The following is a 26,526-nucleotide window of genomic DNA, read 5'->3' as shown; positions in this document are numbered from 1 at the left end:
AATAATTAGGCTATAATACTAGGCTATATTAGGCTATAATAGGCTATCTCTCTTTGTCTCTCTCTCTCTCTCTCTCTCTCTCTCTCTCTCTCTGTATCTGTGTATGTGTGGAGGGAGGTGTGTGTGTGTGTGTGTGTGTGTGTGTGTGGGGGGAGGGGGGTGGGATCACAAAATATTTTCAACCTCAAAAAGGGGTTGCACTGTCAGAAAGGTTAAGAACCCCTGATTTACAGGATGTCTGCAGGGGCTTTATCAGGAGGACAGGCAGTACACTTGGATACAAGTTAGGGGTGACTCGCTCTCTCTTGATCGTTTATCTAGATCGGTTTTACTGTTTTAAGCACTATTTTAGTTGTTTAAATCCTGTTTTATGGCTGCAGTTGGTTTTATTATCATTGTTTAGTTGTGTGTAGCGTTTTCATCCCTGCCGTAAAAGCTAAGAGTGCATACTGGAATTTTAATACTCTTATATTGGAGGACTCCCATTTTAGGAACTGTTTTATTTTTTTCTGGCAGAAGTGGAGGGCACAGCGGGGGGATTTTGCTTCTCTCTGACAGTGGTGGGATGTGGGGAAGCTACAAATTAGGCAGTTTTGCCAGCAGTATACTCTGAATGTCACCCAGAACAGCATCTGGTCTGTGAGAGACCTGGAGATGGAAATCATGGAGCTTCAGACTTCTCAGGAGACCACAGCAGACACAGAGCAGATTGAGGCTCTCAAAGCCAAAAAAACATAATTGGCAGACCTGCTGGCAGCAGGGCACAGGGGGCGCTATTGAGGTCACATCTCATATGGATACCCCCACCAAATACTTTTCCAGTCTGGAGAAGTGTGGCCCAAATAAGCTCATCCATTGCTTGTGCTCGGCCTCAGGGCATGAGCTGCAGGAGTTGGGGGAGATCCAAAAGAGGGCTCTCGCTGAAGGAGCTCTAAGCTGCCCTGGACAGCTTGGGCATTGGCAAGGCCCCTGGCATAGATGGTCTCCCAGTGGAGTTTTAAAGGGGTTGTGACCTGTGGCCTGTGCTGGGTGAGGACTTGCTGTCTGCCCAGCAGGAGAGTCTGGCTTTCAGCTGCAAGGGAGCAGTAATTACACTCCTGCCAAAGAAAGGAGACCTGTGTGACAGCAAGAACTGGTGGAATGTTTACTGTGTGCCGACTATAAGCTGTACTCGAAAACTCTGGCCACCAGACTGCGGGAGTCACGCACTTGAACCACTCATACAGTGTCCCTGCCAGGTCCATCTTTAATAATGTATTTCTGATTTCGTATGTTCTGGACGTATCCAGGCTATTGGGTCTGGACACTGGTCTGATTTCCCTGGATCAGGAAAAGGTATTTTACTGGGTTGAACACCAGTATTTATGGAACACATTAGAGGCCTTTGGGTTCAGCCCTGATTTTATAGCCATGGCTCGGGTCCTGTATAGCGACATTCAGAGTGTAGTGAAGGTTAACAGTGGGTTAAGTTTTCCTTTTCATGTGTGTAGAGGCATACGGCAGGGCTGATCAATGTTGGGATGTTGTATTCACTGGCCATTGATCCCCTGCTCCACAGGCTGCGGACTGAGATCTCTGGCCTGATTATCCCTCACTGCCCGGCGCCTTTCAGGCTCTCAGCATACGCGAACGACATCGTGGTCATCGTGGGGGGCCAGCAAGATATTGATCATCTCAGTGCAGTGCTACGGGACTTTGAGACAACTGGGCCAAGAGCTGTGCTGTTGTCTTGTTTGGAGAGTGGAGGGGTGGCTCACCGGCTCTACCTTCTGGACTACAGTGGCAGTGTGGGGGCTTCAGGTACTTGGGGGTGCACCTTGGGGATGAGGCCTCCAAGGAGAAGAACTGGGAGGGGGTGCAAGGGAGGCTGGGCCGCTGGCTGTTCCCTCAGTTGTCCTATACGAGTAGGACACTGATTATTAATAATCTGGTGTCTTCAGCACTGTGGCACCACCTGGTGTGTGTGCTGCATCCTCCACTACTGCTGGCTGAGCTCCAGAAGGTGGTGCTAGATTTATTTTGTGATGAGCTGCACTGGCGGAGGCAGTATGTGCTGTACCTGCCCCGGGAGGTGGGTGGGCAGGGTCCAATTCACATCAGCAGCAGGGTTGCGGCTCTTCGATTGCAGTCCCTCCAGCGGTTGCTGTACGGTCCTGACAGCTTGGCCTGAAGGCCGCTGGCCTGCACACTGCTGTGGTGAGCCGGAGGTCTGCACCTGGACCTCCCCCAATTCCTGCTGGACAGTGGTCAGCTGACCCTCACAGCACTGACCCCCTTCTACCGTAGCCTGATGAAGGTCTGGAAGCTGCTGGGAGTGCAGAAAGCAGAAGGGGCCCCCTCCCTTTACTGGCTGCTGTAGGAGCCTCTAGTCCACAACTCCAACCTAGACATCACCCGCATCCTCCCCAGTTCCCCCACCTGCTGATCACTGTGCCACCTACTGGATGTTCTAGGGAGGTGCTGGCAGGGGGCAGACAGCTAGGCTGCAGCACTGGGCCTGTGCTCCTTACACTGCATTAAGAGGTTGCTGGTGCACCTCCGCTCTGTGCTACTTGAGCAGGATGCAATCCTACTGGGAGAATTGTTTGAGGGGCGTGAGTTTTCTTTCCCCACACTGCTGGTCACCCCCAACATCAAAGTGACTGCAACCCCAGGGTCCCTGCTCTCCCAGGGGGGCCTTGTGGCTGTGTCTTTTGACTCGGTGTTGGGTAAGTGCCTATACAGAGCTTGTATAAGGTCCCAGCACCAGGCCTTACTCTCCACACTCCCTGGCGAGACTGGCGAGAGCTGGTGATCTGCAGTGGAGGGTGCTGCACACCATTGTTGCAGTTAATTCCTTTGTGTTGCTTCTTAATCCCAGGGTTGGTAATGAATGTCCCTTCTGCCAGCGTCAGGAAACCGTTTTTCATTGTTTTAGTAAGTGTGCACGTCTCACCCCTTTTTTAATGGGTTTAGCGAGTTTGTTTAAGGATTTTAACATGGTTTTTAGTGCTTCAGTTTTTATATGTGGTATAAATGTATATGAAATTCACAAATTATCTTGCCCAAATGGCCAACTTCCTGCTTGGCCAAGCCAACATGCCAGTAGGAAGAACAAGATAGAGGGCAGGGCCAGTGATTATATTTTATGGTTGTTTTAATCCCAGGTGAAGTGCAGGATCACAGCTGATGTTAGAACATAAGAACATAAGAAAGTTTACAAACGAGAGGAGGCCATTCGACCCATCATGCTCGTTTGGTGTCCATTAATAACTGAGTGATCCAAGGATCCTATGCAATCTGATTTTAAATGATCCCAAATTTTCAGCTTCTACCACATCGCTGGGGAGTTTGTTCAGATTGTGACAACTCTCTGTTTGAAGAAGTGTTTCCTGTTTTCTGTCTTGAATGCCTTGAAGCCCAATTTCCATTTGTGTCCCCGGGTGCCTGTGTCCCTGCTGATCTCGAAAAGCTCCTCTGGTTTGATGTGGTCGATGCCTTCCATTATTTTGAAGACTTGGATCAAGTCCCCACGTAGTCTACTCTGTTCCAGGGTGAAAATGTTCAGTTCTCTCAGTTTCTCATTAGGACATTACCTTCAGACCTGGAATAAGTCTGGTTGCTCTCCTCTGAACTGCCTCTAGAGCAGCGATATCTTTCTTGAAGTGATAATGAGTGCATTGTACAGTCTGAACATTACTGCCCTTGTTCTCAATTCTATACTTTTGACAATATACCCTAACATCCTGTTTGCCCTTTTGTATTGCTTCCCCACATTGTTTGGATGGAGAAAAATAAGGAGTCCACATAGACTCCTAGGTCTTTCTCATGCGATACTTCATCTAGTTCTATTCCTCCCATAGTGTAATTATACTGGACATTATTGTTACCTGAATGTATTAACTTGCAGTTGTCCACATTGAATTTCATCTGCCAGGTGTCGCCCACAACTGAATATTATCCAAGTTCCTTTGACTATCCTGTGCTGCCGAGATTGTATCTGCTGAGCCACCTATTTTAGCATCATCTGCAAATTTGACAAGTTTGCTAATTATCCCAGAGTCCAGATCATTAATATAGGTTAGAAATAGCACAGGCCCTAGTACTGATCCCTGTGGAACTCCACTAACAACCTCACTCCAGTTAGAAGCAGCTCCTCTAATCGACACCCTATGTTTCCTACATCAACCAGTTAATAATTCATCTTCTTACATTACCCTGAATGCCTACAGCTTCCAATTTGATGATCAGTGTTTGGTGTGGAACCTTATCAAAAGCTTTCTGAAAATCTAAGTATATCATATCATATGCTTTCACATGATCTACAGCTACAGTTGCATGTTAAAAAAACTCCAATAAATTAGTAAGACATGATCTGCCTCGTCTAAATCCATGTTGTCTATCTCTAAGAATATGGTTTTCTTTAAGATGCTCCTCTATTTTCTGTCTAGCCATTTTTTCCAACATTTTACAGGTGATGCAGGTGAGACTGTTTGGTCTGTAATTTCCTGGCTCAGTTTTGTCCCCTTTCTTGTGGATTGGTATGACATTTGCTGTCTTCCTATCCAGTCTATTTTTAAAGTTTAGTCTCTATCCCTTTTGTATGCGCTATACAACATTTTCTTTCTCTTTATATTTTTGTGCATACTTCTATTAAACCAGTTTGGCCAATGTTTTTTGGTCCTCAATTTGCTACATTTTGGTACAAACTTCTCCTGAGCCTCAAGTAGTATATTCTTAAAATATACCCATCCATTTTCAACTGACTCTGTATCCAATGTGCTCCAGTCTACCTCTTCTAAGTGCTGCCTCATACCTTCAAGGTTTGCTTTTCTAAAATTGTAAACCATCATTTTAAACTTGGTCCTTGTTTTTTGAAAGAATGCCTCAAAGCTAACCATGTTGTGATCACAGTTTGCCATTGGTTCTCTAACTATTGTCCCTCTGACTCTATCTTGGTCATTTGAAAATATCAAGTCAATGCACGCACTCTCTCTGGTTGGTTCCCTGGCAAATTGAGTTAGAAAGCAATAATTTACCATCTCAACCATTTCTATTTCTGCTTCTGTAGTCAGACTGGGCTTTCCCAGTCTATGTTTGGGAAATTGAAATCCCCCATTATAACAGCCACATCCTTGCTACATGTGGTCCTGATTACATTGTACAATGCAACATCTTGCTGAATAGAGTTGGGTGGTCTGTAACACACTCCTATCACTAATCCTCCAGATCTCCTGTTCAAAAGTTTAACCCACAAAGATTCTGTTTTGTTACTGGGATCAAATTTGAGTTCTTCTGCCTCAATGTAATTTTTGACATATAATGCCACCCCACCCCCTCTTCAATTTTGCCTGTCTCTCCTAAACTGTGTGTATCCTTTCAACTTGTATTTATCCCCATCATTTTCTGTAAGCCATATTTCTGTCACTCCTACAACATCATAGTCACATGCCAGTACTGTGGCTTATTGGTCTAATATCTGGTTCCTTATACTCCTGGCATTGAGGTACAAACATTTCAGGACTTTCCTACTAGCAGCTTCACTAGGTTCTCTTTCCTTAGTGGAACATCTCCCATTGTCAGAGCTCCCTGCCCCCCTGGTCCCTAGTTTAAAAGATTCTCAACTACTCTGCACATGCATTAGCCCCCCTTCTGTTTAGATGTAGACCGTCCGGTTTGTACAGGTCACATCTATCCCAGAAGAAAGACCAATGCTCCATAAACCTAAAACTCTCTTCCCTACACCAAGATTTCAACTACCGTGGAGGTTCTGCTCTTTAGTTTCGTTCCTAACTCTTTAAATTTGTCTTGGAGAACCTCTGCCCTACCTTTTCCTATGACATCGGTTCCAATGTGGACCATGTCCAGTAAATTCCCCCCAGCTTTGGCCAGTAGCCTGTCTACTAGTTTAGGGAGATCTGCAACCTGAGCACCAGGCAGGCAAGATACCATGCGGGTCTCCTTATCACTAGAACACACTGTGTGATCTACACCTCTAAGAATCAAGTCTCATACTATATCTACCTTTCTGTTCTAGTGGGGAGTGGGCACCATGGTGCTCTGGTGCTCAGCTGCCCTCCCATCACCCTCTGAGTCCAATTCGGTGTCCAGCAGTTGGAATCTGTTGGGCAATCCTAGCTCTTGGGGTGTCTCTAGGGGTTGTGCGCACTCTTTTCTGCGGTTATGACCTACTGTAACCCAGCATTTCTCTATGCTGTCCTGCTATAAGGTCTCAACTCTCCTAGGTTTTGGCGTGCACACCATCTTCTCTCATGGGCTGATTGACCAATTCTTCCATATCACTAATACAGCACAGATCAACAAGCTGAGCCTCAAGATCATGGACCTTGATCTCTAGGATTTCAACATGCTGACAAAGTTCACAAATGACATCTTCTTGGATGAGTTCATCCATGAAGGCCATCATTCTGCAAACCTGACACTATAGTGGCCACATGCTTCTTATATATATTTTTTTGTTTGTTTGTTTTTTGGCTCCTGATACCTGATCCCTAATCAACTGTTAACTTTTTGTCACCGAGAAACAGTGCAGCTCTTTCGTAACAGCAGCTTTAAGTAGCTTTTGTCTACCTGCCACCAATTCACACCTAACTGGCCCCATTTGTGGACCTGCATTCTCATCTGAGGATTCACTCAGAAATACACCGATCAGCCATAACATTATGAGCACTTGCCTAATATTGTGTAGGTCCCCCTTTTGCCACCAAAACAGACCTGACCCATCGAGGCATGGACTCCACTACACCTCTGAAGGTGTGCTGTGGTATCTGGCACCAAGACGTTAGCAGCAGATCCTTTAAGTCCTGTAAGTTGTGAAGTGGGGCCTCCATGGATCAGACTTGTTTGTCCAGCACATCCCACAGATGCTCGATTGGATAGAGATCTGGGGAATTTGGAGGCCAAGTCAACACCTTGAACTCGTGATTCATCAGACCAGGTCACCCTCCTCCATTGCTCCCTGGTCCAGTTCTGATGCTCGCGTGCAAAATGTAGGCGCAGTAAGGAATTTAATATAACATATTCTACTCACTGTTAGGGATTATTAAGCATTGTTTTGATATTATGTAGGCATACTGATTATTTAACCATTTGTAACGGCTGTCTTATTTTAGCATTTAACTTTACAAGTTGCAAACAAAGAGATGATGTGTTGGAGCAGCAGCTACAGGGAAGTGAAATTGTGGCGGTGGGCTTTCACGGTGGAAAATAGACATTTTTTGAGGGTTTTGGACAAAACTCAAACTATTTCAAGGAACATCTCAGAGCTGACTACATAAACAAGATACATGCTGCTTTACAGACCAACCAGATAATAGATCGAGTCTTATGTCATCTACTGCTAGGTAAACCGTGCAGATATGTCAACCGAAACTCTCGAGTGTTAGGCATTATGATAACGGACACATTCCATGTCTGGCTAGCAGCTAGATCTGTAATATGTCCTGCCCCGATACGGACTTTTGAGATGTATAAAATTGTGTGCTGTGACATAAAGAAACTGACGGGAAACGATCTGGCATTGTGTTGGTGACGTTTCTTCCTGAGCTTGTATCCTGCGGAGGATCCACCCACCATTCTGCACTGACAGGACTGGGTTATCCTAGTCCAGGGGTTATCCTAGTCTGGGGAACCTGAAGGGTTCACTTCTCCGTGAAGTGGTTGTATCTTAATAGGCGCTTTTGACAGTGGACAGGGGTTAGCATGGGCACCCTGACTGATCTGCGATGCACTGTGTGTTCTGACATCTTTCTATCAGGACCAGCATTAAGTTTTTCAGCAATTTGAGCTACTGTTGGATGATATGATAACGAGATTATTAGTGTTATTCACTTCACCTGTCAGTGGTCATAATGTTATGGCTGATCGGTGTATATTGTGAGCTGTATGTAGTCTATAGCCATATCCCAATAGAGTACTGGTATACAGTGCCGGGACAGGGCTGTGGCTCAGCGCTGAGAGCTATAGCTCAACACTGTATAGATCTGTGGTGTGGGAGGTGCCAGGCTCAAACCTCCACCTGTGCATTAAACTTGTTCTTTTCTTTAAAATAACCTAGACAAACGTATTCAATGTTTAGTCTAGATAGGTTTGGGTCTCATTTGAGGAAAAAAAAGTGCAATGGGAAATGCAATTAAGGCTTAGATATGTATTTTGTTCCATAAATATATTATTGTACACAATATTGTCTTAAGTTTATATTTAAATACACAAACAAAAATAATTCTAAAGAACAAAATAATAATCGACTATTGTACTGAAATAAATATAGCATTATATTGTGTAAATGGCATTTGCATTTTAACATGATTTGCATTGCCAATGTGCATAAGCATTAGCTTGTCAGCACCAGCGTTTTGTATACGCTGTAAAAAATCACCCAGATTTGCCATTTGAGGTGAGGCACGGCCCTCTTCACCGACTTCACTTCCTGGTTAGTAGCAGAACAAACTAAATCCTTAGTACAGGACTAAAGCTGGGGATCAGCCAGTCTCCAGCTTTGCTCTGCCTCTTTTTTCGTTGCAATCGGTACTAACTTTAGTACGCAGCTGGGGATGATCCTGGAGGAGGGCAGAACTGCAACACTGTTGATCGAGACACTCCGGCTGATGAAGACAGGCGAGTCCAGAAGTCTGCAGTTTTAGTCAGGAATGACAGTCGGTACACAATACAGTAAATCCACAAAAAAAGGGTCAGTGAAATGTATGAAAAAAAAATTATGACCAGTATCTCTCACAGGTATGTAACCCGAGTGTTCCATGGGGGCCAACAGGGAGAAACACGGGAGGAGCTGACAGCGGCGGCAATACTGAATAAAAGATGCTTAACACCTTATCTTTTTATGTCTTCTCTTTTCACATATATTCATATCCAAAATGGCAAGAGATTAGACACTTAGCTTGCCCTGGAAGAAACCGTCCTCTCCAGCTGCATTCGCCAAATCTTTGCCGCTCACTAGGAACCAATACAGTCCTCTGGTAACAGATTTGTAATCCACACAGAATAGAAGGAATGCCACTCATCTCCACACACTGCCTCCCATCTCAACCTATAGCTCCCACACGTGCAGTCTGAAAGCTCCACACCAGCTGCTCTCTCTCTGCCTATCGACCATCTGTCAGCTAGTTAAATAGACCTAGTCTGCAGGTCAGGGACGCAGGTGAAGCAATCAGCTGTGGAATGCAGGTGGATCCACGTGGGAATGTGCTCTGGCTAGGTGACTCGGCAAAACAATACAATGCATGTGAAAAAAAAAAGTGAAAGAAACACAAAACACAAAACCAGTAATTTAATAAAAATCCAAAATCAAATAAAAGAAAGAAAAGTACACAATAGTAAAAGTCATAGAAAAGTAATTTCTGATTGAATAATATAAACAAAATACCAAGTGATGGCCAAGTCACGACACTGTCTGTGACACTTAAACCTTACATTACTCTGTAAACTGAGTGCAAAACATGTTTACAGTATGTAAACCTGCTGTACAAATATACATGCTGAGCTATACAGTAAGTAGATCTTTGTAAACACTGTAAACTTAATTAAAGTGCATGTCCTTTAACTGCATTCAGACTGACTCCCCCTCCCCTTGAATAAAGTGTTGACAACCGAGAATACAGTCAGGAGTCAAGAAGTTCAGCGGATTAAAATAAAAATTTCAATTATTCAAATAAAAAGTCCATTATTATGAATGTGAATCCAGTTTCTTGATTGACATATATATTATTACCCAACTAATTTTGTTGTTTGTTTTCACATTGATGAAACCTATCCCTATTAATTAAATGTATTTATAGCCCCGTTGAGCAGGAATTTTGTTTAGCACGAATAGTTCTTTTTCTCGTGCTAAGCAAGGTATACCTGTACAGTGAAAGCAGATAACAGCACATGCGGGTTGGTTTTTAGCCTGAGATAGAGATTGCATTGTGAGAGAGGAAAGGGTTCAAATTGGTCCGATTGAGAAATACATAATTTCAATTGGCTACTGCAGAGTTCAGCTGGACTTGAACCTGCACTGCTGTTAGAAAAGCTGTGGAGATCAGACCCTCCCTTCATACCCTCCTGTGATCAAACCAGGGGGTGCACAGGTGTGTGTCTGTCTGCTCTGCCTGTGCCTGAGCCCCTGGGAGAGAGGCTTGCTGTCAGGCTCAAGGGCCTACATGGACCCCTCTGACAGCCAACTGAAGAACACACTCACAATGCCCACCTGTCACACACTGCTTCAGCGGCCGCTGGGAAATGTGACAATAGCTTTACTTTGCTGTTTACTGCCTGTACTACTTTACTGTGATATTGTTTTGCATTTTGTTGTGCTTGTTAAATCAATCAATCAATCAATCAATTTTTATTTGTATAGCGCCCTTCGCAGGGTAGCCACAGAGCACTTTACAAACTGGTAAACATACAACAAACGTACAGCAAAATAAAAAACATAAATACAATAAAATCAAATCTAGACCTGTAAACATTTTACAAGATCTAGAATAAAGTGAGTGAACATTTAAGTAAATAAACCATTTAGGCACGGAGGAGAGAAAAACAAAAAAACTTCCTATGGATGGCATGTAGGAGAAAATGAAGTTGCTATCTCTGGGGGTTCCTCAGAGATAGCATCAATCCTGCTAACTTTGAAATTCAGTCTCTGAATTCCCACCAACATGAGTCAGGAACTGATAAAAGTGTTTTCTTCTCACTGTAAGTCCTGTGAGTCTGATCCCTTTGGTGCTCCCCTTATCTGTGTCTCTCTGAGGGTTAATAAAGACTGCAGCACTGCAGACAGCAGCCTCTGGGGTCAGTGCAAGAGGCCGCCCATAAAAAACGACACATGAAGAGTCTTGTCCAGAACAGAACAGACACACAGCCCAGGTACCTGGCACTGAACATCACTCCACACTGAGAGATACAGACCACAGCAACGAAATGACATCTGAAAGGTTTGAGCTTCTTCTAAAATGTTTTATTTAATTTATTCTTAAGAAGATATGTCATGAAATTCATTGATACATCAATTATATTCTTTACAGATTTTCACCAATACTGTTTTCTACATATGTTTCAAACATATGTGTTGTAAATCAATTTGATCACATTCATTAAATGATGTTTCTCTATATTCAATATATATTTTGAAATGATATACATATTTAAAATGTTTTTACATACATATATTTTTATTTTTATTTAATTGAAATACAGATATTTGTTACAGAATTTCAAATTACAAATATGTTGAAACATTTACAGTGTCCTCCAGATTGATTACTTTAAAATCTCCTTTGATACAGGAAACCTTCAGGAGGTCACTATATAGTTCCAGAAGATCCCACTGAACTTCCACACAGCAGAATGTTGCTGTAGATTTGTTTTTGTTACATTTTATTTATAGAACACTTAGAGGTTTGAATAAATCCGACCCTCATGTTTTCTGGAATTAAATTACTTATCGATCACAAACATGACTTTGTTCTGTGTAATGCAGTTAGACCCCTGATATGGTGTTTACTTATTCAATATAGAGAAATGCATAACTGAGCCAGTGTCCTTCTCTCCTCCCAGCTGCCCCTCTTCTCTTTACAGACCCTGTGTGGTCCTGAGCCATGAGTGACCCCAACACCTCCCTGCCCTCAGCCTCCTATTTTATCATCGTGGGGGTGCCAGGCCTGCAGGAACACTACACCACACTCTTCCCCATCTTCCTCCTCCTCTTCCTGGCTACCATCCTGGGGAACCTCCTGATTGTGGTTCTGGTGGCCCTGGACCCCCGGCTCCACACACCCATGTACTTCTTCCTGTGGAACCTGGCTGTCCTGGATGTGCTACTGACAACCGCCATGATACCGAAGCTGCTGGCAGTGCTGTGGGGCCACGACAGGACCATCTCCTTCATGGGCTGCTTCCTGCAGATGTACTTCATCATCTCAATTGCGGCTGTAGAAATATTCCTTGTGGCAGCCATGGCTTACGACCGGTACGTGGCCATAGTGAAGCCACTGCATTACAACACCATCATCAGCACAAGGGTGTGCCTCACGATGACCGCCACAGTCTGGGTGCTGGGCTTCCTTGTCCCCCTGGTATCTGTGGCCCTCGCCAGTTCAGTGCCATACTGTACCTCCAACTATGTTTTACACTGTTTCTGTGACTACCCCACTGTAATGTCTCTAGCCTGTGCTGATGTGATGGCCCAGGTGAATTTTGCCTTGTTTCTCGCCATGGTGGTTGACTGGGGACCCTTTGTATTTGTGCTGTTCACCTACTGCAGGATCATAATATCGGTGTTGAAAATGAAAACTGTGGAGAGCCGGAAGAAGGCCTTCTACATGTGCTCCTCCCACGTAGTGCTGGTGGTGCTGTACTATGTCTCCTCGGCTGTGGTGTATATAGGGCTGAGAGTGGACAGCATTTCCCCCATTGGGCGCATTTTCATTGGTGGGCTGAACTACTTCCTCACCCCCCTGGTCAACCCAATCATCTACAGCTTAAGGAATAAGAAGATAATGGCAGCAACTCAGAGGTACTTTGCACTCAAGTCTGTCTTTCCACACACTGCCAAGAACACTGTCAGGGCTGTTGAATAAATAAATCCCTGTAAATCCCTCAACAAAAACGTTTCTTGCAAAGACAGAACCGGATTACATGTGCCGGTTTGCCTGAATATACACAGGGCAGATGCAGCCATGTAGGTCGACCAGTTCACTGAATTCTTCAAGTTAAGCAAAAGGTCCCCCTGTGTCCAACTGTCCCCACATATGACACAAAGCACAAGCATCATGTTGACACACACAGACACAGTATACAGATCTTTACTTATGTGACCCCCACTTCTCCACACAGTACATCTAATAGGAGCCACACAGTACTAGGGGAGTGATATGGGACCTGGTTTGTTTGGAACTTGGCTAGTCTTAGTAGTGTAAACAGTGAAGTGAAGGTTATGTGAATGTATACTGCAATATAAGTATCAATTGAGGAAAGAAACTATACTATAATTATACTAGTGTAATCTATACATGTGTGCTGTACTTGTAAAAATAATATAACTATGGCGGTACACCTCCATCCAGGAAGGTGCTGCTGTACCACTGAGCACTCAATAAAACTCAAGTTATAACCCTTAATGCAAAATAAACCTTAGCTCTAAATACTACAAATTACAATTTAAACATTCAATTTAATGAAAAAGAAATACAATTAACAAAAAATAGTGTTTATGATTCAACAGTGAAACACATTCAATCAGTACTGTACAGATTAATCACAGAATGCATTGATATGAAAAATAACAAACCCTTCTTTCATAATATTTGAATTCTGGTACCAGTGTTTTACTGAGAGCTTGAGAATCCCTTATTCAAATAAACACAAACCAAAACATATCAGTCCCAAAAATGTAGTAAAATACATATTTATATAGAAATCCAAAACAAAATTAAGCGCAAGCAGTTTCAATCGCGTATTTTTTTTAAGAAATGAATTGAAGTAAAACTCTTTTATTCATACTGTGTCCAGTTCGAACTTATTTGGTTTCTTCACTTCAGTCACTGTATGCATTTAAACTCAGTTCAAATCAGACTGAATGTTTTACTTGTTATTGGAAATACGTAAATGTCTTAAAAATCTAGCAAAAAAATTGTAACTTAAGATATGTTTTTCCTATACTCACGTTCAGGGTAGTCTCCTTCTCTGTCTCCAGAAACTCATCCGATACTCCATTTCAGTCTCTCCTCTTTCACCGCCCATCTTGGGGTGATGAAATGCATGAAAAAGTCAAATTCTCAGGTCCAAATTTGGAAACTATTAATTAAGGTTATGGAGCAAAATTTAATTGTTAACTCATAAGTTGATTAATAAATTAGTAAATTAGTTTGTAAATTAATTAGTCAATTGGTAAAATCAATTCATAAATCAATTAATTAATTGATTGCACTGTTTGCCAAGTGATCTTTCAATTTAATTTGCCAATTGATCTTTCAGTTTTATTTGGCAAATGATCTTTCAATTTCATTTGGCAAACAAACTTCTTTTTAATGCTTGTAGGTCACCCGAGGGGGCGGTTTTTGACCGTCTCGAGGCACCAATCACAAGCACGAGGCCGGGTCCGATTAATGGTGTTATAATTGTGTAATGGGGCTGCTGTGCTGTTGGGGAGGGACAACTAGTTTTGAAAATATTTCACAGAGTCTGTTTTGACCCGTGAGTCTCGTACATTTCAACAGCAGTTTGAGTGTGTATGTTGAGTCTGTGGTTATTTGTTTGTCTGTTTCCTACAGTGTCTGTAAAAGGGTCCTTTTCCCATGGAAGCCTCAGTGCTCCCAGTTCCCTGCACTGGACTTTGGATGCTCTCTGCAGGACACTCCTGGTTACAGAACACATTGCTATAAAGAATGCAAATATGAAACTCATTCACAATGCCCACATTTCACAGACTGCTTGGTCGCATAAGTAAATTTGAATCTCAAACCTGCTTTGACTGTCCAGCAGAAGTGAACACAGGCACTGTCAGGGATGAAGCAGCTCTCAGCAGATCCAGCCTGTAAAAGCACATAATAGTGTGTGGTATAGTCTCAGATAAAACCTCAGATAAGGGGGTGCCCCAAAAGAGCGCCCATGAAGTAGCAAGCCATGTATGGATGTGCCAATAGCTGCTCTGGCACCTGGAGGCCAGTTGCCTCTCAACCCAAGGCAAGGGTCTCCACAATGCAGTGAGACAGGCCCCAAAACCAGGGCAGCATGACACAGAGTTGATCAGTCTGACCAATAGAGTATAAATATAACATTGCAATGCCTGCACAGGGCAAAGGAAATGCAAATGGTGCAGATGGAAAGCCATCAACTCCAGCGGCTTATCGACGTGATACAGTATCAAACGTTTAGGAAGAAAAGCGTGATTTGGATGCAGGGAGGCTCTGGAGCCATCATCTGCTAAATACAATCAGGAAGGATGCACAAAGTGCATGCCACTCCCTCTCACTCTTAGCCAAAAAAATGGCCAGTACAAAGGACGTCTTCAAAGAATAATTCTGAATTCTCAATATTCAGAGATTCTCAATTCACTGTTAGAAAACCTACATTTGATATATTGTTTCCTTTGAATCCTAAGCACCTTGGGACAGATGCACATAATTTGCCATATTCAACACCCAGTTTTGCGTGGCACAATCCATTCTGTGCCATTCACCCTTTAATTGTATAAGGCACAAAACGGGGGTAGTGCCTGAAATTATCTGTGATTCCTGCTATATTCGTAGCTGTGCACTGCACAAAAAACAGGTTTGCGACATGCAAAATAACGGACAGCGACATTCCAGCGCACAGTTAACTATGGGATTGTGGGGCTGTCTGTTTTTATATATAGTTGTATGTGTGCTGCACCAGAACAAGTTCCTGACAGTCATTTATTGACTGAATGAAAATACATACATACATACATACATACATAGGAAACGTAGTTAGTAGCATGCAGCGTGTCCGTGGACATTTGGACAGTAATGTTGCACTGTACTCTGGCAACAGCAACCCTGACACAGGCAAAGATATGCTGCAGGGTGTACCAGCCTCACACAGACACAATTCACCACCTTTATACGTTCTCCATATGAGCATAAGTAACCATGAGTGCATTCACTTATCATAGAGCCATATAACATACACATATACATATATAGGTGTATATATATATATATATATATATATATATATGCACACACACACATACACACACATTTGTTCTTATTTCTAATTATTTTCTAATGTATACAGTTATTTGTGACTAATTCCAGTAATTGAGTCATATACAACTAATCAGGACAGTTGGTTGAGGCAGCTGTAGGATACTTAGGCTACCATCATTGTGAGTTTGATTCCCGAAGTGGGGGTGTAACTTATTTTATTTATTTTTCCCTTTTTTAATTATTTATATATATTTTGTCCTGAAGTTAAATGGTATCAGAGTAGAATGGACAATTATAAGGTGATTAATACGTCTTTTACACAGCTTCCATTTTTGCATTTCAATTACAAGGTTCAGGGAATGTGAACTCATAGCAAATGTAACAACAAAGCATGGAAAATTAATTAGTTAATCCAGTTAGAATGGATCATTAATCGAATTCAGCCAAACAAAATTTAAGAAATCAATGACAATAAATTGTGATTAATAATAGCTATAATAATAAAGACATTTATTCTTTAGAGGTCATTAAACATTCGCATAGCGCAATCGAATTTGAATTGCTTAAAAGTCCTATTTTGACTGAATATACACATTTTTGTGTGATATTTGCGGCGTACATTCATCCAAGAAATGTGCAAAGCTGGCTCAAACAGTAGGAATAATAGTGCACTGTGGAGTGGCACAGGCGAGTTTGTGAGCCCCAAACAGATTGGCACAACACAGGTAAAAAATGCTATAATCCAATGTCACCAAAGATTTGCACCATGTTTGAATATCTCTCTTTCTTTGGCCAAGTAGCACTTGCGCTGTACACAATTTGTGCGGAAATTGCACAAAGTTTGAATATCAGGCCCCTTATCTTTAGTTACCAGCCATTAACTTCTCTTTGTCTATGGGTCTGTTTAGGGTTTTCATTCTTTAGACATTTTTACAACTATTACACCAGTCCTCCAAAAGTAAATTGAATCCAAACATAATTGTTTTTAAGATCATAGATAACCATTTTCTTTACCGATCAAGGAGAGTAATATTAAGTGAATATTCAGAGTCATATTTAATTCTAAAGCTCAGCAGCCTCTGGCACAATCTTACTGAAACCCTGTCCCCAAGTATGAAGTGGGATAGACAGGTCTGCATAGCAGCAATGCAAGCATCCACAAGTGACACTGTCATGAACAAAGAGTTCAGATGCAGCTCCAGAAATTGCAGTCCTTAACTTGACTAACCAGCTATTCTCCAGGTTGACCCTGAGGCCCAACCCCTGGAGGTCAGTAATAACTAATCTCATATGAGCCACCACCTGCTCCCATGAATAGGCACACAACAGCCAGGTGTCTAAATATTTCAGGACCCTCATGCATTGTAGCATATATGGCACCAGAGTGGTGTCTATACATGGGAAAGACCGAACAGCAAGACCTGGAACTTGAACACTTTGTCCGGAAACGCAAATCTCAAAAACCTCCACTTTGACCAGCACACATGGGAACCTTGACCAGCACACATGGGAACATGAAAGTATACGTCTTTCAAGTCCATAGTCTTTAACCAGTAGCCCTGTCGAATGGCCTTGGCGATAAAGTAGTGAGCATCTTAAACTTGAATACCTGCAGGTGGAGTTTCAGGTACCTCAGATCTAAGATAAGTGGTAGCTGAGATTAATGTTATTGGTGCAAGAAAGCAAATTACCAAGTTGCTTGGAGTAGGTGGAGGTCAGAGACTGCCGTGTTATCTCAGGTGCAGGATTCTGAGAGACATGAAAGACACCCTGTGGTCCTTGGAAGCTCCCACCTGTAGAGGACAGTGTAAATCGCCAGTCAGACTAGGCCATTGCTGTGAGGGAAGAAGCAAGGCGCTGATGTAGGTAGATTCAACTGCAGGACCAAAAGTTAAGCCATGAGTGATAGGTGCAACAAGGAGGTGTGGCTTGTCCTTCTCAGGCACCCTGGCCTGAGAAAGCCACAGCTAGAGCCTGGCAGCAACCAGGGCCACCAGCAAATGGCCAGATGCATGCAACGAATACATCATGAGCTCCACAATGAAACTGGCAGCTCCAGTAATCTCTGGCATGACCTCCAGGGTCGGATCTGTTTTATGTTTCTCTGCCAGATCCCATCACCAGGAACAACCTGGAAGTGTTCTGTATGGGGACCACCTGGGCCTTAGCTGTAGGGGAATATATATAAAAAGAAAGAACTGTGCTAGGAGCTTGTGCTCACCTTATGTGGGTGTATCTCCAATGTGCAGTGTACTTGGGCTGAAGCATGGTGTTATTTCCCACCAAAATGCATCAGGAATTTATAAAAGTGTTTTTCTTCTCACTGTAAGCCCTGTGAGTCTGTTCCCTTTGGTGCTCCCCCTCTCTGTTTTTCTCTGAGGGTTAATAAAGACTGCAGCACTGCAGACAACAGCCTCTGGGGTCAGTGCGAGAGAACGCCCATAAAAAACGACCGGTGAAGAGTCTGATCCAGAAGAGCTGTGACTGGAGCCGAAGACTGAAGTGAACAGACACACAGCCCAGGTACCTGGCACTGAACGTCACTCCACACTGAGACACAGACCACAGTTAATGCAGCGCACCTGTTTCACTAAACAGCGCCCCACCCTTCACTCACAGCCACCACACCTGTTAGCACGCAGCGTGAATAAAAGCTGCCCTGACCAGAAGAAAGAGAGCAGCGGAGAAGCAGACAGAAAAGGCAGCTTTGAACACCAGCAGCAAACGTGACCACAGGGCTGCAGCAAGACAGCAGGACGGGCTGTGGAGAACCGTATACTGTGAGGGTGCCAGCCGGTGGGAGCCGAGTCTTCGTTGGTCGAAACGGGTCCTTGCGGAAGAATGGCTGGTTGGAAAAACATTAGCTGCTGAACGCCGTGCACCTAGTGTGGTCTAGAAAAACGTAGTGGATTATAATTGGCGAAAGACATGAATTAACAGTGTATTTTAGTTGAATGCATTATCAGACTTACCTTGGAGATTTGGCGACTTCCATTTCTGTAGCGGTAGCCGGCACCTTGGGCTCCGGATCAAGCAGCACAGACGGAGAGAAGCACATTAAATGGTGAGAGAGACGTATTTAATACTATCCGTGAGTGTGTCCTTACCCTGAGTATTCCATTCTTTCTCTCTCTCTCTCTCTCTCCCTCCCTCCCTCTTTCCTTAATTGGCATGGGTTGCGTGGACAAGCAGAGAAGAGTGCCCGTGGGAGGATCTTCATCCCCAGCCTGGGATGGGAGCCGTGTTCTGGGCCGGATTGGGACTGATGGAAATCACCGTATATAGGACTGTACATCGGGACTATTTATTCCCTTTTCCTTTATTCTTCTTTGTGTATTGCTGCTAGTGAACTCTGTGATTAGGGAGTATGGTTGTGGGCTTAGATTTAGTTAGGGATTTACTATAGTTTATATTTCTACTTTTAGCTTTTGTATTGGTTTTAACATTTTATTTGCCCAGACCAATTAAAGGCAATTTTAACTGCTGGTTAAAAATACTTCTGGGACTAACATATTTCGTGCCCTGCTAGTTGCCCCTGCTGTGAACGTGTATTGTGGATATCCATCCATCCATCCATCCATTTTCGAAACCGCTAAAGTGGTGAGGGTCGCGGGGGAAACTATAGGGGCGATCACGGCAGGCATAGGGCACAAGGCAGGAATACACTCCGGTTGGGACGTATTGTGGATATCATTTAACTAATTGGAATAAAATGCTTGTTTTATTGACTGCCTTGTGTCCATGGTGTATTGTGGTGACGAGTTTGTCCTGACCTCATCACGAACATGAGTGTTTTTAAATTACAGCAAGTGTGCACTTGGTGCGGTGCATTAAACTTACACTGTCATTTAGTGTTAAAGACATTGCTGCAGAATTGTGAATATGTTCAGGATAAACAAACAAAAACCCTTTCCTTGTGCAAACCGCACCTGCGGAGCTTCCGTGTAAATCCGTGGGAAGAAACAAACCAGAAATCATTCATTTCACCCCAGCTATCGGCTCCTTAATTGGTCTAAACAATTAACCGGATGAATTTAACACTTCTCTTCAGACTCTGAAGTGTTCTATGGGTTCAATGTTTTGAGTTATCAACTAATTGTAAGGCATGAGCTATAACAATCTAATATGAAAGTTTTAGATAAGCCTACTCAAGTAAATTGCATAAGTAATTGGAAGCTCCTATTGGAACAAAAACCAGTAGACCCTTCGGCCCACTAGGACTGAAGTCTGACACCCCTGACTTTGAGGTATGAATAAATCATGTTTTATGGAAATTACTTATTGATGACAAACATGATTTTGCTCTGTGAAATAAGATTACTGATTTTTTTTTTTAAATTAATTAATCTGGCTTTTTTCAGCATGACACACAATGCAATCCATAAATCTTTCTTTGATATGAAATTTTTTGTACCCATTTACTCAAGGCTATGAATTATCTATCTGAAGGGCACTGTACACTATTTTTAAATTATTAAAATGTTCATGTAAAAAAAGGATCTGTGTTGTTTATATGACAGAATATTAACTTGCAACAACTTCTGCCATTTTAGGTCCCCTGTGGTTTGCAGCAGTGGTTCTCAATCCTGGTCCTGGTGTACCCCCCACCTTGCTGGTTTTTGTTCCAACTGAGTTCTCAATTACTAATAACTGAATGGATGGCTGTGTGGTGAACGGTCTGGGGTCTGAGCACAGATGGAGAGTGCTGTTACACCATAGGCCACAGAGCGACAGTCTGGGAGATCAGAAACCCACTCTGAGTAGTTTGTCGAGGAGTGCTCTGTGACTCTGAACTCTGAACAAGCTGAACAAGCTGAACTCTGCAGCTTGTCATTATTCTCTCTGCCCTGATTCGCACACGCTACTCCACTGCTCCGCTCCCTCCACTGGCTCCCGATACCGGCACGCATTCCATTCAAGACATTGACCCTCATCTACTGCTGTCTCGACCACACTGCACCAAGCTACCTTCAGACACTCGTCTCTCCATACATCCCCTTCAGACCACTACGGTCTTCTGGTGCCAAAAGACTAACTCTGCCTCCTCTCCACTCTCCTTCCTCCAGAGCCCGCTCCTTCTCATCCCTGGCCCCTAAGTGGTGGAACAACCTACACACTGAAGTCAAGACAGCAGAGTCCTTTACCTCCTTCCGGTGCTTATTCAAAACACTATGGCAGGCCAAATTGTCATTTAGAGATGTCTCAAAATACAATTCAAGATATCTTAAATAGAATTGCAGATCTCAAACTAACTCCATTTCATTGACTTCCTGTCTACTTTGAGATCTTAAATTCAATTAGAGATCTGAAGTAGGACAGGAAATCAATTTGAGATATCTCCAACTCAATTTGAGATCCCATTCACTGCTCCATTTCAAGCTATCTGACATTGGAGCTTTAAATGAGATCTCGAATGCAAGTTGATATCTCTGATTAACCTAAATTTCAAGATATCTTAAATTCAATTCAAGATATCTCAAATTGACTTCCTATCTAATTTGAGCTATCTTGAATGTAATTTGAAATCTCAAATTCAATTTGAGATATCTGCAATTCAATTTAAGATATCTTGAATTGCATTTTGAGATATCTGTAAATGACAATTTGGCTTGCCATAAAAACGCATCTTTTGAGACAGTACTTGTAATTTAGTAATTTACTCTCCTGTAAGATAACAGTTGCATTACTAGTACTTGAATTGTTTATTTTGATCTCCCCTATGCTCCCTTCCCCTGGGCCTTGACTGTGACATACCATGCACTTATCTGCTTTTACAGTCCAGGATGTAAGACCTCATATATTGTGTAAATTGGAATTTGTAAAATGTATTATGCTTTGTATTATGTAAATCTGAATTTGAAATGTTTGACTTGTACTGAACTGTATTTTTGCACTTTGTATTGCACTAATGTTTTGTAAGTCACCCTGTATAAGGGTGTCTGCTAAGAAATAAATAATGATAATAATAATAACAGGAACAGATACATTCTCATCTGAGGATACACTCAGAACAATATGCAGTTGTCAGTTAATGGTGGGGCACAAACGTATGTTATAACACAAGAGATTGTCAAAAGCTGTTCATCAATGTCACGCAGGATGCTATGATCAAACTAGGGTGTGCACAGGTGTGTGTCTGTCTGCTCTGCTTGTGCCTGAGCCCCTGGGAGAGAGGCTTACTGTCAGGCCTACTTGGATCCCTCTGACAGCCGACTGAAGAACACACTCACAATGCCCACCTGTCACACACTGCTTCAGCGGCCGCTGGGAAATGTGACAATAGCTTTACTTTGCTATTTAAGGCCTGTGGTACTTATCTCTAATTTGTTAAAGCTGTGAATACAGCAAACATTCATCATGGAAATCCACACACCATTGAACAATACAAGTATTCTCAGTATTCATGCACTCTCCAGAAAAACGATTTCAATTTGTATTTTGAAGCTTATGATTTTTAAAATGTGTTTTGTTTTGCTTTATCCTGTTAGCTTTGAAAGTTAGACTGAATTCCTTCTAATATGATTCAGGAACTTATAAAAGTGTTTTCTTCTCACTGTAAGCCCTGTGAGTCTGATCCCTTTGGTGCTCCCCTTCTCTGTGTGTCTCTGAGGGTTAATAAAGACTGCAGCACTGCACACAGCAGCCTCTGGGGTCAGCACGAGAGGATGCCCATAAAAAACGACAGGTGAAGAGTCTTGTCCAGAAGAGCTGTGACTGGAGCTGAAGACTGAAGTGAACAGACACACAGCCCAGGTACCTGGCACTGAACGTCACTCCACACTGAGAGACACAGACCACAGTCACAAACTGACTTCTGAAGGTATGATCTTTTTTAAAATGTTTTTTAAATCAGATTTTGTTTTATTTAATTTCTTCTTCAGAAGATAAGTGATGATATTCATCGATACACCAATGATATTCTTTACAGATGTTTACCAATACTGTTTTCTAAGTATGTTTCAAACATATGTTTTGTAAATCAATTTGATCACATTCATAAATGATGTTTCTTTATATTCAACATACATTTAAAATATGTATATATTAAAATATATTTTAAACCTCAAAATGTAAATACATACATATTTGTTAGCAGAATATATTCACAAACATTTAGCGATTATCCTCCAGATTGGCCTCTATATAGTTCCAGAAGAATGTTGTTGTATATTTGTTTTTGTTGGATTTTATTTAAAGAACATGTCTAGGTATGAATAAATCTGACCCTCATGTTTTCTGGAATTTGTTTTCTGGTTTTCTGGTTCTTTTCATCTTCTTCAATATAAAGAAATGCATAACTGAGCCAGTGTCTCCGTGTCTTTCCAGGTGCCCCTCTTCTCTTCACAGACCCTGTGTAGTGCTGAGCCATGAGCGACCCCAACACCTCCCTACCCTCACCCTCCTATTTCATCATCGTGGGAATGCCAGGCCTGCAGGAGCATTACAATGCACTCTTCCTCATCTTCCTCCTCCTCTTCCTGGCCACCTTCCTGGGGAACCTGCTGATCGTGGTGCTGGTGTCACTGGACCCTCGGCTCCACACACCCATGTACTTCTTCCTGTGGAACCTGGCTGTCCTGGATGTGCTGCTGACCACTACCATCATACCTAAGCTGTTGGCTGTGCTGTGGGGCCACAATAGGACCATCTCCTTCACTGGATGTTTCCTGCAGATGTACTTTTTAATGTCTTTCGGCACCACTGAAGTTTTCCTTGTGGCGGCCATGGCTTACGACCGGTATGTGGCCGTGGTGAAACCACTACATTACAACACCATCATCAGCACCAGGGTGTGCCTCACAATGACGGCCACAGTCTGGGCACTGGGCTTCCTCGTCCCCCTGGTGTCTGTGGCCCTGGCCAGTTCAGTGCCATTCTGTGCCTCTAATCATGTCCTGCATGTTGTCTGTGAATACCCCTCTATAATGTCTCTAGCCTGTGCTGATGTGACAGCCCAGGTGAATTTCGCCCTGTCACTCGCAATGGTGGTTGACTGGGGGGCCATTGTGTTTGTGCTGTGGTCTTACTGCAGGATCATATTGTCAGTGGTGAAAATGAAAACTGTGGAGAGCTGGAAGAAGGCGTTATTAATGTGCTCCTCCCACATAGTGCTGGTGGTGCTGTACTATGTCTCCTCGATTGTGGAGTTTATAGGGCTGAGAGTGGACAGCATTCCCCCTGATGGGCATGTTTTCATTGGTGGGCTGAACCACTTCCTCACCCCCCTGGTCAACCCCATCATCTACAGCTTAAGGAATGAGAAGATCAAGGCAGCAGCTCAGAAGTACTTTAGACTCAAGTCTGCCTTTCCACACGGTGCCAAGAACACTGTCAGGGCTGCCGAATTAAACTAATTCTCTGGATTCTCTGTCCATTCTAGAACAGGGACCAAGCCAATTTCTCTGTAAATCCCTCAGCAAAACAGGGGTGAAACTAAAATACATATTTTGCAAAGACAGAACCAGATGACATGTGCTGGTTTGCCTGTATAAACTCAGGGGCAGGTTGTAATAAGTTTCTGAAAAATTGTTGGGGTTAACCATATTGTTTTCAATTACTGCACATTATTTTTTTTGTTCAAGTTAATTGCTTAGTTGAAATTCACCTGTACGGACCAGGGTGTCGCTCCACGCCCCCTATTAATGAACCAGTGAATATAAAAGTAAGGGGGAAGACGCACAGAGAAGGGGAAACGCACTGGAGAGAGCACAGGAGACCATGAGACTGAGGGAGTGCCCTGGGTGACCCACGGGGCCGGCAACATGACTCAGCAGATGGGGAGGAGGATTCAGACAGAGATGGTGCCACGATTGCAGGAAGTGTGCAGCTGCCAGACAGGAATGGCCCAGTTCCCTATGGGAGGCAGACTGGAAGGGATACCAGCCGACTGGCAAAGTCTTCAGCTTGAGGAAGTGGTAGGATCTGGTTCCTTAAGGGAGGCAACTGTAAAGGGCAATTGAATTGATGAGGACATTAAATTGGTGCTGCTTTTTATCCAGTTTAAATTGTGAAGAATGATGTGCTGTTTTTTGTCTAGTTTCAATTATAAATAAATGATGTGCAATAGAAGGGTACTGTTTTATGTTTAGTGTAACTTATGAAAGAATGTGCAATAGAGATTTTGGTCATACTTTAAGATCATAAGAAAGTTTTCAAACGCGAAGGAGGCCATTCGACCCATCATGCTCGTTTGGAGTCTATTAATAACTAAGTGATCCAAGGATCCTATCCAGTCTATTTTTAAATGTTCCCAAATTTTCAGCTTCTACCACATTGCTGGGGAGTTTGTTCAGATTGTGACGCCTCTCTGTGTGAAGAAGTGTCTCCTGTTTTCCATCTTGAATGCCTTGAAGCCCAATTTCCATTTGTGTCCCCGGGTGCGTGTGTTCCTGCTGATCTGGAAAAGCTCCTCTGGTTTGATGTAGTCGATGCCTTTCATGATTTTGAAGACTTGAATCAAGTCCCCATGTAGTCTCTTCTGTTCCAAGGTGAAAAGGTTCAGTCCCTCAGTCTCTCAGTAGGACATTCCCTTCAGACCTGGAATAAGTCTGGTTGCTCTCCTCTGAACTGCCTATAGAGCAGCCGGCCTTGCTATTGTGAGCGGAGGGCGTAAGAGTTAACCTCTGTAGCACCGCTTTGTATATGCTGATTCTAGACAGTTCCCGGTAAGAGTGTGACTACGGTCCTCACTCCTGGGTGGCCCTACGAGACCCCTGAGGTTACTGTCTCGAGTTGTGTTCCCTTATCAGCTCACTGCCTCCTCCCTTGTGATGGTTTTGTTATACAGTAACCCCTCCCCCTTGGGCAGTGCTTCCGACTTGAAAGATAACAATAGGTTGCAAATGCAACCCCAGTTATCTGTAAAAGGAAGCACTGCCCAAGGGTTGAAAGGTCGTGCTCCTCTGAACTGCTTCTAGAGCATTGATATCTTTCTTGAAGTGTGGAGCCCAGAACTGTCCACAGTATCCCAGGTGAGGTCTAACTAGTGCATTGTACAGTCTGAACATTACTGCCCTTGTTCTCAAATCTACACTTTTGACAATATACCCTAACATTCTGTTTGCCTTTTTTTTTGTTTCCCCACATTGTTTGGATGGAGAGTGAGGAATCCACATAGACTCCTAGGTCTTTCTCATGCATTACTTCATCTAGTTTGGTTCCTCCCATAGTGTAATTATAGTGGAAATTTTTGTTACCTGCATGTAATACCTTGCACTTGTCCACATTGAATTTCATCTGCCAGGTGTCGGCCCACAACTGAATAATATCTAAATCCCTTTGAATAACCTGTGCTGCCAAGATTGTATCTGCTGAGCTACCTATTTTAGTATCATCTGCAAATTTGACAAGTTTGCTAACTATCCCAGAGTCCAAATCATTAATATAGATTATAAAGCACAGGCCCTAGTACTGATCCCTGTGGAACTCCACTAACAACCTCACTCCAGTTAGAAGCAACTCCTCTAATCGACACCCTCTGTTTCCTATACATCAACCAGTTAATAATCCATCTACTTACATTACCCTGAATGCCTACAGCTTCCAATTTGAGGATCAGTCTTTGGTGTGGAACCTTATCAAAAGGTTTTTGAAAATCTAAGTATATCATATCATATGCTTTCACATGATCTACAGCTGCAGTTGCATGTTCAAAAAACTCCAATAAATTAGTGAGACATGATCTCCAAAAATATGGTTTTCATTAAGATGCTCCTCAAATTTCTGTCTAATCATTTTTTCCAAGTAGTAGTCTTATATATAATATTTGGTCTTAAAATCAGTTATCTGTGAAAGACATCATGAATTCAATAACAAATTGTAAATTATATGGATTTTTAAATTTAAGAGAGTAAAATAT

The 26,526-nt window shown here is 42.8% G+C and overlaps 2 protein-coding genes across 2 annotated transcripts; both read left to right on the top strand.

Moving 5' to 3' along the window:
- Positions 1–11,594: 11,594 nt before the first annotated feature.
- Positions 11,595–12,575, top strand: LOC136751700 (olfactory receptor 2AT4-like). Its single transcript, XM_066707493.1, has one exon. It carries the CDS (start codon positions 11,595–11,597, stop codon positions 12,573–12,575), a length of 981 nt encoding a protein of 326 aa, XP_066563590.1.
- A 10,460-nt stretch (positions 12,576–23,035) lies between these two features.
- LOC136751699 (olfactory receptor 6N2-like) lies at positions 23,036–24,022 on the top strand. The gene has a single exon (XM_066707492.1). The coding sequence runs from the start codon at positions 23,036–23,038 to the stop codon at positions 24,020–24,022; it is 987 nt and encodes a 328-aa protein (XP_066563589.1).
- The last annotated feature ends 2,504 nt before the right edge of the window (positions 24,023–26,526 follow it).

Source organism: Amia ocellicauda, chromosome 6, assembly GCF_036373705.1.
Source record: "Amia ocellicauda isolate fAmiCal2 chromosome 6, fAmiCal2.hap1, whole genome shotgun sequence".
Taxonomy (NCBI): Eukaryota; Metazoa; Chordata; class Actinopteri; order Amiiformes; family Amiidae; genus Amia; species Amia ocellicauda.
The sequence above is the reverse complement of the archived record's forward strand: the minus strand, read 5'-3'. Positions and strand labels throughout refer to the sequence as shown.

Bases quoted from the DNA above. Each gene is read 5' to 3' on its own strand.
- LOC136751700 (XM_066707493.1), top strand. From the start codon at position 11,595: ATGAGTGACCCCAACACCTCCCTGCCCTCAGCCTCCTATTTTATCATC.
- LOC136751699 (XM_066707492.1), top strand. From the start codon at position 23,036: ATGAGCGACCCCAACACCTCCCTACCCTCACCCTCCTATTTCATCATC.